Raw genomic sequence first — 14,366 nt, 5'->3', positions numbered from 1 at the left:
GGGGGGACGGACAGGTATCTGAACGGATGGGACAAGCGGGGAGAGCGGGCAGCAGGGTACCTGAGCGGGGCGAGGGCTCTGCTGGTTCCGGGCGGCGGCACCTCAACGAGGTGGATTTGAGCCGAGCTCACGACGGGTCTTGGGAAAGGGGGAGCAAGGAGGCGCGGTCGCCGCCGTGGGGACTGGGGAGCTGGGGTGGCCTCTCTGTCCCCTAAGGGGCAGCCTGTCCAGGTGTGTGACCGTGAGCCTCAGCGTGGGCCCGTGCCAGGGAAGCCCCTTTAGTGGGAGCTTGAGGACGTTTCCACGGAGTCACCCTGGGCGGGTGGCCGCCTACACAGGGCCGACCCCCAGGATGGTCAGTCGCTGCTTCCAAGCCCTGCCTGGCCCTCCTACCGGCCTCCCAGGGCCTCTGGGTCACTACACAGCGACCTAAATGTTCTGATAACCGATTCTGCCACTTGTCCCAAGGCTCTCCCCCATTCCCTCCCTCCTCCCGCTGCCAAGACCCTCTGCGCTTAGGGGTTAAGTCGCCCCCCCCTCCCCCCTGTGGCTCGCTGCTTGGTTGCTGGCCACAGAGAGAGCTGGGCCTGGACGCAGGACTTCCCGCCTGGTGCCGCAGTTTCTCCATGGATAAAATAGGGTTACTGGTAGCTCTGAGGTCACAGGAATGCTGAGGGGGAGGTGTGGGGCCTCCAAGATGGTGCCAATGTAGCTTTGTGTACTGATACCCAAGGATCAAACTATCTGTAATTAGCATTTGGGTGCTTTAATTACACACTTGTGGGACTTCATGTGATTAACTGGATGGTATGTGAAGCGCTGAGCTCGGCACCTGGCCCGTACTGGCCCGTAGGGACCCTCGGTGTTGGGGCTGTTACTGCGGTGGGTGCTGCTCCTATCTTCCAGCACCTTGTTGTGAAGACCCCACCTGGAGCTGGCCCCTGGCCCGAAGGTCAACATGTGGGAAGACCCCAGCCCCTAGCCAGCCCCAGACCCCCAAATAGCCCAGAGCTCACCAGGACCCCAGACCTCGCCAGGACCCCAGTCCGCATCAATCCCAGCCCCAGTGTCCCCTTCCCATCTTCCAGCTGGCGGTGACAGAGCTGCCAGGGATGGAGTTCGGCTGGAGTGGGTGGCCACAGCAGCGTCTGGTGTGCTGGTCTACCAGATCAAGTGGACGCCCCTGGGCAGTGGGAAGGCCCACGAGGTGAGGGATGGGCAGAGGCTGCAGCCTATCCACAGAGGGACCCCAAGTTTCAGAGAAGCTCCCCCACACCCAGCTCGCCAGGGCAGGGCAGGGGCTGACTGCAGGAGACCCTCCTGACCGAAAGCCTGGCACAGACCCCTGTGAGCGCCACCAGTCCTGTGATTCAGGGACAGCTGTGAGTCGGGGACCCAAACGTGAGCCCCCCCACCCCCAGGGGGCAACCCTCTGCCAAGGGAGACCGGTCCTCCTCTGCTCAGGTCTCCGTGCCTGGGAACCTCTGCTCCACTGTCCTGCCTGGCCTGGGGAGGACGTCGGAGTATGACATCCCCATCCTGGCCTACTACCGTGACAGTGCCCGAAGCGACCCCGTGTCCCTCCGCTACACCCCCCCCCGTAGGTGACCCCCCAGCTGGTGTGGGCAGGAGCAGCCCAGAGGAACCAGACTCACCCAGCTGCAGGGCCCCAGACCCTGAACCCCAGGACTTCTGCAACCATGCTCCAGGGTCCCCAGACCCCACCCTCCGGCCTGACCTCTGGGTCTTCAGGGCCTCCCTGAGCCCATGTAGGCAGGTGTTCTGGGGAGGGGGCATGGGCCCCAATCACCAGGTGTTAGCAGTACAGTCCACTAGGACAGGATCCCAGGAGCTGACCCCAGTCGGCCCTCAGTGCAGAGGTATCCTGGGCGTGGGGTGGGGACGCAGCGAAGGGACTGGGGTGGCCAGAGACAAGGCACGGGGTAGGGGCTGGGCTCCAGTGGCCACGGGGTGGGGCGCGGCCCGCGGGTCTTCTTGCCTCCAGGTGCACCTTCCTGAGTGCGGGAGGCTTCTGTCACTCGTTCTCTGCACAGTGAGCCGGAGCCCCCACCTCTAACCTGGCCCTGGCCTCGGAGACACCCAACAGCCTGCAGGTCAGCTGGACATCCCCGCACGGCCAGGTCCTCCATTACCGCCTCACCTATGCACTGGCCTCCGGCTCAGGACCTGAGACAACGGTGGGTCTCCTGGGTCCTGGCGCTGCTGTGGGGAGATTGCACAGCAGGACTAGGAGGGAGCTGACATTGGGGAAGGGGCAGCCCGGGTGACTTGTGCCCCTGTGGGGTCAGATCTCCGTCCCAGGACCCAGGAGCCGCGCGACGCTCCCTGACCTCCTGACAGCCACCAAGTACAAGGTCCTGGTGCCGGCTGTCTACAAGGCAGGGGAGAGCACGGCCGTGGCGGCCACCGGCCGGACAGGTGAGTGAGTGTCTTTGCACCTCAAGAACGTGGACCCTGAAGGAGGATAGTTGCGTCACAAAGGCTGCAAGTCTGTCCAGACTCCCGGCGTTGGGAGGGTCTGACCCCGGTCAGTGTGGTAACCCTGTAGCCAGTGGCTGGGAGCCAGGGGAACTGACACCAGGTTCAGTCTAAACGCTGCAGCTGCCCTCTCGTGTCCCTGACATTTTGGCCTGAATGCCACACTAGGCAGGGCCGCACTGCCCCGGGGACAGCAGCCACAGTCAGCACCCTTCCTGGGCCTGAGAGTGGCTTCCCCATTGCTCACTGTGTGGCCCCGCCGTCTGGTGGGGTGCGGCCCCGGGCTGCCCTGTGGTCTAAGCACACAATGGGAGGCCGGGAGACACAGGACGCCACCCCTGCCCCTTCCCATCCCTGAGGAGGGACTGGGGCCATGGGGGCCAGGAGGCACTGTCCCTCCCAGGTGCTCGCTCGAGGCAGCACTGAGGCCTGGCTGCCCCTGACCCTGGATCTCTGCCCTCAGCATCCTGCCCCGCGCAGCGCCCAGACAGCTCCCTCCCAGGTAGGTCCCTTCAAGGCTCCTCTGGGACCTCCCTTCAGGCCCAGCCCACTCCTGGGGGCTCAGGCAGGGGCTGGCAGGGGGCTAAGGGGGAGGCCAAGGAATGTGACCTGCCACCCCCACCCACAGTGCGGGGGGTGGGGCTGCAGGACGTTGGAGGAGGGGTGGTTTTATCCCTGAGTCCATGGTTGAGGGAACTGAGGTGGACAAGGGGCTCACCATGGCTCCCAGCCTGGATGTGGCAGAGCAAAGGCAAAGCTGAGGTCCTGGTGTCTGCTGGCTCCCCGCAAGGCCCCACACAGCCTCCCTCCCTGAGCTCTGCGCTGACCACAGGGGTGCCCAGCCTGGAGACCCCCAGCTGCCCCGCACAAGGGACAGACAGGACGTGGTGGGGGACACAGCCAGAGGAGGGAGGGAGCAGAGGGGCCGGGTCTGCCGACTGGGGTGGTGGTGATGGAGCTGATTTGAAAGAGGTTCTGAAGGGAGCATCCCCCACCCGCTGCCTGCTGGCCGCACTGATAAGAGATTTCACATTCACTGTGTGCAGTTAGGAGCCCTGGTGGCGCAGTGGTTAAGAGCTCGGCTGCTGACCAAAAGGTCGGCAGTTCGAATCCACCAGCCACTTCTTGGAAACCCTATGGGTCACTATGAGTTGGAATCGACTCAACAGCAATGGGTTTGGAGTGTGTGTGTGTGTGTGTGTGTGTGTGTGTGTGTGATTAACACCAGGGAAGGAGCTGGGAGGATACGCGGTGGCCCCTGCTGGGTACAGGGCTGAGGGTTGGGGGGAGTCGGGACATGGAGGGTCCTAGAGGTTGCATGGGATAGAGGGGGGCCTGGCGATACTGCAGGGCAGGGCAAAGGGGAGCCCCTTAGCAGCTTTGGAGAGAAATTAACCCCACAAAGAAGACCTGCCCCCTTGGGAGCTGGAGGCAGAGGTGCAGGGGTGGGTGCTGCAGGGCTCTGCATGTTGGGGTGGGGGGTCAGAGAGCAGGAGGTGGGGTTTGCAGTGTGGAGTGCTGGACCTTCTGAATAGGGCTGGGCATGAGGCGGGAGGAGGGCAGGGGCGGGGTAAGGAGGGGGCAGGGCAGCTCAGGTCTCACTCCTGCCCTTGGCTGGGGCAGACCCCTCCCTACCTGCTAAGACCCTTGGCCGCAACTCCCTCCCACCAATCCTCCTGCCCTCCCCCAGGGCTCTCCCCCACGCCCCTCCGCCTGCTGCCTTCTCTCTGCGCCTTCTGTCTCTGTCTCGCTTGGTCTCTGAGCAGCAACCTGAGCAGCAATGCTTCCCTCTGTTCCCCTCGCTCTCCCTGGCGCCCCGTCTGCCTCCCTGCTTCCCTCCCTCCCCCTCTGACTCTGACTATGACTCGGGTTCTCCCACTGCCCTTTGTCCCTCCAGGGTTTGACCTCATGGCCACCTTCGGCTTGGTGGAGAAGGAATACGCCTCCCTTCAAGGGGTGGCGATGGAGCCCTCTGCATTCGGGGGGGCCAAGACGTTCATGCTCCTCAAGGATGCCCACCTGCTGCGCAGAGCCAGGTGGGAGGGCAGGGCAGGGGGGGGGGCAGCCTCAGAGGAACCTCCTGGAGGGGCCACATGGGGTGCGGGCCCCTGGCCACCTGGTCCAGCGCTCATCTTCAGAATCAGCAAGTGCAGTCTTGCCTGGGAAGTGGGGTCTGGAAATCTTCATTGTGTGAGTTAATAAAATCTCACACAGAGAGGAAGGAGGTCCCTTGCTGGTGTTTCTGCAACCACGCACAGGGTCTGTCCCTAAAGGCAGAATTCTGCACAGGCAACCGGCGTTTGTCTCCTTTGAGGATTCTTGCCTCCTACTGGATGTTTTAAGGAGGTCCCTGGGTGGTGCAAACGGTTAACCTGCTTGGCTGCTAACCAAAAGTTTGGAGGTTCAAGTCCACCCAGAGATGTGTTGGAAGAAAGGCCTGGCAATCTACTCCTGAAAGATCAGCCATTGAAAACTCTATGGAGCACAGTTCTACTCTGACACACACGGGGTCACCGTGAGTCAGAGTCCACTTGATGACAACTAATTTGGTGTTTGGTTTATTCGATGTTTTAATTTGATGGAGCAGATCTGCAAATATCCCAGGGCTGTAAGAAATGACTGCTCGGTGACCATGACCAAGGTTTGCAACGGCCCCTGAGGCCCACTGACCACCATCCTCTGTTTAAGAAGACCTTGAATCGTGAAGCTGAATCTCCATATACATAGCGTCAGGTTTTCTTGGTTTCAATGTTTTAAATTGTAAAGATAGTTCATACTCAAAAGTGCAAAAAGTATACGCAACGCCCCTTAAAAGACCCTGCAGCACCACTGAGACTTAGGAGCACTTCTCCCAGTCTGTTTTCTGCCCGCCCCACTTACAGCAGCTCAGCTTGACCATCTGCTGCACGCCTGCGCCCGATCTCGTTGTTTAGTGTGGCCCATCCCCCGCCCCCGTCATAGGAGCTCCTCCTACAGGCACCGTCAGGGCTGGTAACTCGAGACCTCCCCATGGGGTCTTTCACTGTTGCTTCTTTCTGCCTCTGATCTGGCTGCAGCCCCCCACCCATCTGCTCCCGTTTTAATTTCATCGGGGGCTGTACAGGAGTTGAACTTTTGTGCAGTTGGCTGAAGTCTATCTTTCCCTGCCATCCCGTTCCTCAGGTCTGCACTCTCCCCCTGCGGCCCCTAGCAGGGTGGAAGGGTGGGACGCTCTACCTGCCGGAACCCAGAGGCAACCCCTGGCTTCACTTGCCCCTGCCACCCCCCTCCAGCTCTCACAGCTGCTGCTCCCTCTTACACGGGCACCACGGTCCCTTTTCTGCAAATGACAGACTGAGGTTTGCCCGTTTGTCCTTCTGGAGCTCACGGCCCAAGATATGGGCAGACATTGAATCATCCTGCAGGTGTGGTCCCCGGCACAGGTGTGGGCACCCAGCACAGGTGTGGTCCCCGGCACAGGTGTGGGCACCCAGCACAGGTGTGGTCCCCGGCACAGGTGTGGGCACCCAGCACAGGTGTGGTCCCCGGCACAGGTTGGGCATCTAGCACAGGTATGGTCCCCCTCCATGGTATGGTCACCCAGCACATGCTACCTGCCATAAAGGAGTCCCTTCCTGTGATGGGGTCAGGAGTGTTCCCCGAGGAGGTGACGTCTGAACCTCTCTGAAGATGAGAATGGGGCACTCAGAGGCGGGAGCGGTGTGTGCCCAGGCCCTGGGGTCAGTTTGCATAAAGAATTACAGGATGTGGCTGGGCAGGTCTCGGGGGCTCATAGATTTTTCCCAAGAGCAAATGAAGGCCACGCTGGACGCCAGGCCACTGGGAGCTGTCTTACTCCCTGTTCCCCTGCCCTTCCTCGAGCTGGGTGGCGGGGGACTAGCCGGGACCCTGGTGCCTGCCCAGTCGGTGCTCTGGACGGCGTGGATCAGGGGAAACTCCCAGGGGAGAGCTGCCTCTAGGCTTCTGGTCTCCGGCCGGGGCACCCTGATCTGCGAAGGACGAGGGTCTTGGTTAGCCTCGTCCAGGACCATAGTGGACACGGCGTGGGGGGTGACTGTAGGCAGCACTGTCTAGGTGCTTCTGAGCTCCCCACTGCAGGCCCAGCCCCATCCCCTCCCAGTCCCTCCTGACTGAACTTGGGTCCAGGAGTGCTCTCCCCTCCCCCTAGGCCCGTGCCACCTCGCATAGCCCTGGGCGGTATCACTGGTCCGCTGTACGGAAGGGGACACAGGCCGGTGAGGTGGGGTTTCCCCAGGACCCACAAGACTCAGTGGTGTCAGGATCGTGGCCCCAGGTGCCCCCAGGGATGGGCACGGATTCCTGCCCTCCATTCTGCCCTGGCCTTGTGGGCATGGACAGGCATTGCCCTCTGACCCGGGAGGCCCCCCCAGCCCCTGCCCTGACCTGCAGGATGCCGCGGGGGGATGTCTGCAGGTGCACGTGGCTGTGGGCCACTCCAAGGTCCAGCTCTACGTGGACTGACGGAAGGTTGCCGAGAGGCCCTTCGGGCAGGTGGGCGGCCTGCCCGCCTCCGGCTTCGTCACACTGGGGAGGCTGGCCAAGGTCAGGGGCCCCCGGAGCAGCTCGGCCACGGTGAGCCTGGGCCTGGGACCACAGAGGATGGAGGGAGCTGTCCGAGCCTGTGTGTCCAGCTGACCACCCCCCACCCGTTGTAGTTCCAGCTGCAGACCCTCCAGATTGTCTGTAATGAGTCCTGGGCAGAGGAGGACAGGTGCTGTGAGCTGCCTGCCTTGGTGCGTGCCCACCGAGGGGTCACAGGGTTGGTGGCAGGCCACCACGCTGCTGTGAGAGATGAGGGTCCGCTTCCTGGAGGGTGGGGGTCCTGTAGCAGCTGCAGCAGTGGCAGCTTTGTGCCCTCAGCCACCCTCTCCCTCTCAGGGCCAAGGCAGGGGTGATGGGCAAGGAAGGGCCCACCCAGCAAGGGCCCCCCAGCCCCACCAGGGACACAGGCAGCCTCTGCAGACAGCAGGCATTGTTGGGGTCTCACTGACCCACCCCCCCGTCCCCAGGGCTCAGCGGTGCTGGGGGCCAGGCAGGGGGTAAGGGATGAGAAGATACCACCTGGGCTCCTGTGGGCAGCCAAGGAGGGTAGGAGCCCAGGACCCCGAAGCTCACCGAGGGGTTCAGGGCCAGAGGTCTCAGCTGAGACCTGCCCCCTGCATGCCTTTGTCCCAGCCCCTCTGCCCCCAGTCTCATGGGGCTCCCTGGGGGTGGCTTGCGGTTCTCCTGGAATCTTGGGGTTGGTCAGAGCGGGGGGAAGGGTCCGTTTCCTGAGCAGGTCTCCTTCCTTTCAGAGGGATGCCGAGACCTGCCCCACCTCCCCTTCTGCCTGCAGCTGCCACTCAGAGACCCCCGGGCCCCCTGGCCCCCAAGGACCTCCAGTGAGTCCACAGGCCTTCCCCTGGGGGCCAGGGGCTCCGGTCAGAATTTCAGTGCCATTAGCAGACAGGGATGGGCCCCCCACATGCCCCCCTTCGCTGGCCACCGGCCCTGGCCCACCTGCAGCCTTCCAGGACGGCCTGGAGATCGGCTCCTCCTGGCCAGTCCACCCCACCCCCACCCCCTGGTCCCCTGAGACTGGAGCCTGGACAGGCCCCTCCCTTTCCACTTGGCTGGGCCAGTCTCCCCAGGGACATGGCCCACCCACCCCCGGCCCTGGCCGCCCCTTTGTGGGCGCACTGTGGACCCTTTCTGGCGTGGAATCCGCTATGTCCCATTTTTGCTATTTGAACGGTGGTCGGCCTGTGCTGGTGGGTGTGACGTGGCCTGGCAGAGCTCTCCTGGGGCTCTGGGCTTGGCCCGGGCCCCTGAGCAGGTCTCGCAGGTGGTGGGGGCAGCTCTCCAAGGTCCCGAAGCCCCGAGGGGCCAGGACCCAAAAGGGAGTTCGGGCCCTAGCCAAGCTGCCTCTGCAAGCCCCAGGCCCAGGACCCCCCACCCAGTCCCACAGGAAAGGCTCCTGCAGGCTCTGAGCCTGCCCAGCAGGGACGTCTGTGATCTACAGGCTGGGTGGGGTTTGAACCCACACCTGTCCGGACCCAAAGCCTGAGCTCTTAGCCGCCGGCTGGGAGAGGGAAGGACGGAAAAAACGTCCTTGCCCCCGGGAGCCCCTTCCTCTCTCCACCCAGCACTGTGTGCAGGGGCCCAGGGCCGGGCGGGGTGAGGGGGCAGGTGCAGCTCAGCCTGGGGGGTCGGCCGGGTGGTGCTGGGGCCTCAGGATGGGTGAGTGGGCAGCCCGTTCTGCCTTCACAGGGATTCCCCAGGAAGAACGGTGCCCCTGGAGAGCAGGGCTTCCCAGGGCCCAGGGTGAGTGCTGGGATCTCGGGGAGCCTTGGGTGGAGGGCCTGGATCTTACTTCCAGGTGAGGACCCCGGCACACTCAGAGAACACAAGGAGCAAGGACTGTGTCACCCCCACCCCCAGTCGGGGGGAAGTCTTGACAACCTAGTGCCCTTGCTGGACCTAGCCCTGTGCCTGGCGGTCGGCGGACACCCCCCACCCTCCGGGCTGCGGTGGCTCCCCATTCCACAGACAGGAAACAGGCTCGGAGAGGTGGAGCCACTGTGCAGTTGGTGGCCGAGAACTTTCGGGCAGGCTGTGCATGGGGTGCGCGGGGGATCTGGTTCTGTGGCGAGAGAGGGATGCGGAGTCAGCACCCCAAGGATGGCAGCAGGGGCCCGCACTGTCCCCAGGGCTGTCCTATCCCTCCCAGCTCCAGGTGTCTCCAGCCAGCTACGTTTTAAAGTTTGCTTAATTGAAGAAAAAAAAAATCCAACCACAAACAGACACCAGGTGTGTGTAACATAAAGTGCAGAGACACGGGCGGGCACTGTGATGCGCCCCCAGACACCCCCTTCCTGGCTTGGGAGGCCTGAGCTGCACGTCCCTGTGCCCTTCTAGAGAGTGCCACTCACCTCCAGGGGCTCATTAGTCCTCTTGCATGTGCTCGCTCTACACAAAGGCAACTCCCGCAGCCCCTGAACCTCCCCTCGGCACCCACCGTGGTGGCCACGTGGTATGAAGGTGGCCGCGTGGCATGGAGGGAGAGGGCCAGGGGTCCCACTGTGAGGACGAGAGACATGGACCAGCCTCTACCAGTAAGGTTGCCCCTCTCGGCGCCCCACCTGTGTCTCCAGGGAGAGCCCAGGCCACCTGGACAGATGGGACCCGAGGGTCCTGGAGGTCAGCAAGGGTCACCGGGGACCCAGGGCCGCACGATCCAGGGGCCTGTGGTAGGTGTTACAGCCCCTTCCCCACCCTCCTCCAGCCCCTTCTCCCCTCCTCCTGTGGCTGAGTCCATCCTTACCTCTCCCTTGCAGGGTCCACCAGGGGTCAAAGGAGAAAAGGGGGACCACGGACTCCCAGGATCACAGGTAGATGGTCTGAACTGGGCAGGGGGTGGGAGGTGACACCTCCTCTTGGGACATGGGCCCTTGGGGGCCGGCCCCTCCTCAGGTATGACCTTGGCCCTGGCGTGGCTGTCCACCTCTGTTCTGTTAAGGGCCTCCCCAGCCACCACGGCACCCCTGGGAGATTGGGCCTCCCGGGACCAAAGGTACCAGCTCTGGGTGCAGAGGGTTCCGTGAGGTGGCAGAGAAGCCGCTGGGAAAGGCTCTTGGGAACCCAGGCGTGGCGAAGGGGTGGGGAGCGGCCTGCCCAGAAGGGAGGGGAGCTGCCCGTGGTGGGGCTCCGCAGGGCGGGCGGGTCACTGCCCTAGGCTGGCACAGCTCGGCGCCTAGCCTGTGCGCAGGGCAGGGTGCAGGCCAGGGACACCAGCCTTGCCTGTGTCGGTTGCCGGGTGCTGCTAGGGAGCCCGTTCAATGGGTGTGTGGCTCGAGCCTTCCTTTGCCCTCAGGGAATGAGAGGACTGGAAGGGACTGCTGGCCTGCCTGGACCCCCTGGCCCCAGGGTAGGACTGCCCCACCTTCCCTGCTCCACCTCGCCCCTGAGACTCACTGGGGCTGGCCAGGGGCTGGTCTCAGAGAAGGACTTGGACCCACCGTCCGGGCCGGGGCCCAGGCACCCCAGCTCACTGCGGGCTGGCTGTGGCCACATGTCCTGGGCTGGATCCTGGATCCTGGGCTGGAGCGTGCTGCGTGCCCTGGCACAAGGGGGTGCAGCATGGAAGTGCAGTGTCTGTGCACCTCCATCACGAGTGCACCCTGGTTACAGATGGCAGGAGGGTGCCAGAGGCCCCAGGTGGGCCTGCGGGCAGCGGACGGGCGGGCTGCGGGGTCGGCCTGCTTCTTCGTCTCCCCCCTCTCCTCAGGGACTTCCGTCCTCTTGGCCTGAGGGGCGCAGGGGGCGGTTGAGCACAGAGGGGAGGACATCAAACGGCAGCCCCGAGGCCGTCTCTGCTGCTGGAGGCTGGGGTGGGACTACCGCCTCCGCCTACCTCAAGAGCACCTTCATCCCCAAACCCCAGGTCTGGGGGTCTGCGCGTGTGCAGGAAGCCTGGGAGCTGCTGGGGGCTGGCAGGCAGCCGAGTCCAGCAGACACTCCCCTGGGGAGGTGGGGGGCGGGCACAGCCAAAGAGCTGGCGGGGGTCAGAGCCTGGGCTGGGAAGGGAGCCGTGGGGTGAGTTAAGGGGTGTGGGCTCTGTGGGGGGTGGGAATCCTGGGACACCCAGGCTGAGGGGCTGACTATGGGGCCTTGACTCTGCTTCTTTGCAGGGGTTCCAGGGCATGGCGGGTGCCCGGGGGACCTGTGGGGAGCAAGGACCCCCAGGAGCCGTGGGACCCACAGTAAGCCCTCTACCCACTACACAGATACACCCCTTCCTGTGGGGCCCAGGCACAGAACGAGGCCCCTGAGAGTAGAGCCCAGCCTCTTACCCAAAGCTGGGGCTCAGGCGGGGCTTTGCTGGGGTCCAGTGCCTTGGTCTCCCCATCCCCCGCAGCACAGAGCTCCCCCTGCCGCTGTGCCCACCAGGAACACTGGAAAAAGGCTGGGGGCTACAACTCCAGGGCCCTAGTGCCCCCCGCCTGGAGTGGGGACCAGCTAACAGGGTCCAGGCTCTCATCACCCGCCAGTGCTCACCTGTCCTCCCCCTGACTTCTCTCCTCCCTCTCCCATCAGGGGCTGCCAGGGCTGAAAGGAGAACGAGGGGAGAAGGTGAGCGGCCAAGTCCAGGTCTCCAGGTCAGGGCGGGGAGACAGGGCCCACCAACAGACGGCGCCTGCCCGCCGAGCTGGGCCCCCTCACATGCGCCTCCCTTCATACATGTGTCCCCTCACACGCAGAGACCTTCACACACGCGTCCCCTCACGCACATGGCCCCTCATGCGGTGTCCCCTCACACAAGACCCCTATGCACATATTCCCTCACACACGTCCCTTCATACACGTCCCCTCACACACTTCCCCCCCCACATTCCCTCACATGCGTGTCTACTCACACATGGGTCCCCACACATGCACATTCCCTCACATGCGTGTCCCCCACAGGGCGAGCCACATCTACCAGCTCGTGAGCCAAGCCTGCGAGTCGGCCATTCAGAGTGAGTGCCCAGCCCGCGCCAACCCGTCCCCTCTCACCACAGCCTCCACTGTCCTCCTGCTGTGGGGGACCTCACCCCCCGCTGACAACCGTCCTCCTGCTGTGGGGGCCTCATCCCCACTGACCACTGTCCTCCTGCCGTGAAGGGCCTCACCCCCTGCTGACCACCGTCCTCCTGCTGTGAAGGGCCTCACCCCACTGACCACCGTCCTCCTGCTGTGAGGGGCCTCACCCCCCGCTGACTGCTGTCCTCCTGCTGTGAGGGGCCTCACCCCCTGCTGACCACCGTCTTCCTGCTGTGGGGGGCCACACCCCCCACTGACCACTGTCCTCCCTCAGCTCACATGCTGAAGTTCGACTCCTTCCTCCACGAGAGTACCAGGCCCCGCATGCCCGTCTTGGAGGGAGAGGTGAGGCCAGGTGGGCCTGGGACCCCCGGTGTGCACAGCGAGGCCCGGCCCGGAGAGCAAGCCTGCAGCAGCCGCCCCGAGGACAGAGGTACGGTCCTCCCCTGGGGAGACCAAGGTGTGTGTGCTTAACCCCCGGACTCACAGAGGTACCTGCCCTCTGCAGGCGCTGGGTGGGTGAGACGGGGCTCCTGAGCCCACGCAGAGGGGGCGTCACAGCAGGGTAGTGGGTGCTGCTGGGCACCTCAGGCCCCAATGCCCTTCCCCAACCTCCCAGCAGTCATGAGCAGCCCCCCAGGAACTCCAGGCCGTGGCTCCTCCCCATCCCAGGACCCTGCTCTGGCCCCCACTGCGTTCCCCCACTGCCCGCCCCTCCTCCCTCTGGCCATCCGTGTGACAGGCTGGGGTCACAGGTCAGGGCTGAGATGGGTGGAGAGGCTGATTGGGGCAACGGAGCTCAAGATGGTTCACGGCCGGGCGGCGGGTGGGCAGACACTTCTCTTTGTCAGGCGGCCCTGAACCCGCCATCTGCCCTGAAGACATCTCAGGGAACTGGGGGCTGCTGGGGAGCCCCTGCTGGGGAGCCCACAGTGGCCCCCCCTCACCCCACAGCTGAACCACAGTCCTCAGGATAAGGGTGGGCCATCGGGCTCCTGACTCACCCCATTGGGACAAACTCCGCGTCTTGCAACCCCTCGTCTAGAGGAGGCTGGCAGGGTGTCGAGATGCCCCCCCCACCAGCCACCCCCTCAGTCAACATCGGGGCACGGAGCAGTGACAGGGGCCTGTTTGGGGTTCAGGGACCAAAGCACCCCATCTCCACTTTCACTCTCCACCCAAGGAGGGCCGAGGTGCTGGGCAGCCACCTTCCCCTCCAGCCAGAAGGGCCCAAGTCAGGAAAGTCACCGCAGCTCCCCAAGTGCTCCCCCTTCCCTCAGGTGAGCCTAGATCCCTCAGCCCCATAGGCAGCCCGTCTCCTGGACCCTGAGGCAGAACAGGTAGGCCCCTCCCTGAGTTCATTGGGGGCAGCGGGGGGGGACAGTCCCCTCAGCAGCAAGCATCTGAGATTGGGTGCTGTCAGGATGGGGGAGTGGGTGCAACTGGATTACAGCCCAGTGGGGTGGCCAGTGGGAGCAGGAGGGGTCCGGAAGGCATGTGACCAACGAGGGGCTGCTTGGGGGGCCAGCTGTGATGGGATGTGTTTAGGGCTGACCCGAGGAAGCCGCATCCTGGACCCCCAGACCAACCCAAGAGGCTTTCACACAGTTCTGCTCTGCCTGGGGCATGGACTGCCAGAGATGCAGGCACCGAGGTTCAGGGGGGCGCTGGGCGGGGCAGGGCTGCCTGCAGCCCCTTCCCTACCGATCACCCTTCTCTCCCCAGGACGGCCCCCATGCTGCCCCACTTAACTGCGCCTGCATTGGCTGCCTGCCTGCTCTTGGTGGAGTCTTTGGACACTGAGCGGTCATGTCTGGGGGCCTGGAGGGAGCGGGCGGCGGCGGGGGGGCTGCAGGTGGAAGGAGGGGACGGGGGTGTGGTGGGCCTGCAGAGCCCTTCCCCCGTGCTGACCTAGTGCAGATAAATCTCCATCTGACACTGGTGGTTCAAATCATTTGCTCGTTTCAGACTGGGAGGGTGTCCATCCCTGTCACTGAGAGTTCTCCTCTGTCCCGCCGGCTCCCCCCTGGAGAGGGCCTCAGGGAGGGCTGCCCCTCAGTTTCTTCCTGGGGCCTCAGGACTCTGTACCCCCTCTTCTCCCCATGTTGCCCCAGCCCCTGGCTGTTCCTGGACACGATGGCGGGGGGTGCAGTCCCCGGTAGTGGCACCGCCCATGTGCTCGGCCCCGCGGCCCCCTGGTCCCCCAGGCCCCATGCCTCCCCTGTCTAGAGCCCCTGATGCCACCTCTTCCCTCCAGCCAGCCTGGAGGCCATGTCTCTGGCCTC

The 14,366-nt window shown here is 64.2% G+C and overlaps 1 protein-coding gene across 1 annotated transcript in view; it reads left to right on the top strand.

Annotated features, from left to right (window-relative positions):
- Positions 1-13,996, top strand: part of COL20A1 (collagen type XX alpha 1 chain) — a 28,805-nt gene extending 14,809 nt beyond the window's left edge. Inside the window, 23 exon segments of the mRNA XM_004370511.1 lie at positions 1,038-1,207; positions 1,465-1,621; positions 2,065-2,198; positions 2,310-2,439; positions 2,963-3,001; positions 4,397-4,535; positions 5,922-6,014; positions 6,668-6,734; positions 6,910-7,092; positions 7,176-7,253; positions 7,815-7,901; positions 8,770-8,823; positions 9,837-9,890; positions 10,019-10,072; positions 10,373-10,426; positions 11,190-11,261; positions 11,596-11,657; positions 11,971-12,017; positions 12,356-12,514; positions 12,701-12,836; positions 13,127-13,361; positions 13,417-13,421; positions 13,807-13,996. Of these exon segments, the coding sequence (XP_004370568.1) occupies positions 1,038-1,207; positions 1,465-1,621; positions 2,065-2,198; positions 2,310-2,439; positions 2,963-3,001; positions 4,397-4,535; positions 5,922-6,014; positions 6,668-6,734; positions 6,910-7,092; positions 7,176-7,253; positions 7,815-7,901; positions 8,770-8,823; positions 9,837-9,890; positions 10,019-10,072; positions 10,373-10,426; positions 11,190-11,261; positions 11,596-11,657; positions 11,971-12,017; positions 12,356-12,514; positions 12,701-12,836; positions 13,127-13,361; positions 13,417-13,421; positions 13,807-13,996 (2,399 nt within the window).
- The last annotated feature ends 370 nt before the right edge of the window (positions 13,997-14,366 follow it).

Source organism: Trichechus manatus, unplaced genomic scaffold, assembly GCF_000243295.1.
Source record: "Trichechus manatus latirostris isolate Lorelei unplaced genomic scaffold, TriManLat1.0 scaffold00008, whole genome shotgun sequence".
Lineage (NCBI taxonomy): Eukaryota > Metazoa > Chordata > Mammalia > Sirenia > Trichechidae > Trichechus > Trichechus manatus.
Note: the sequence above shows the minus strand (reverse complement) of the source record. Positions and strands in the feature narration are given on the sequence as shown.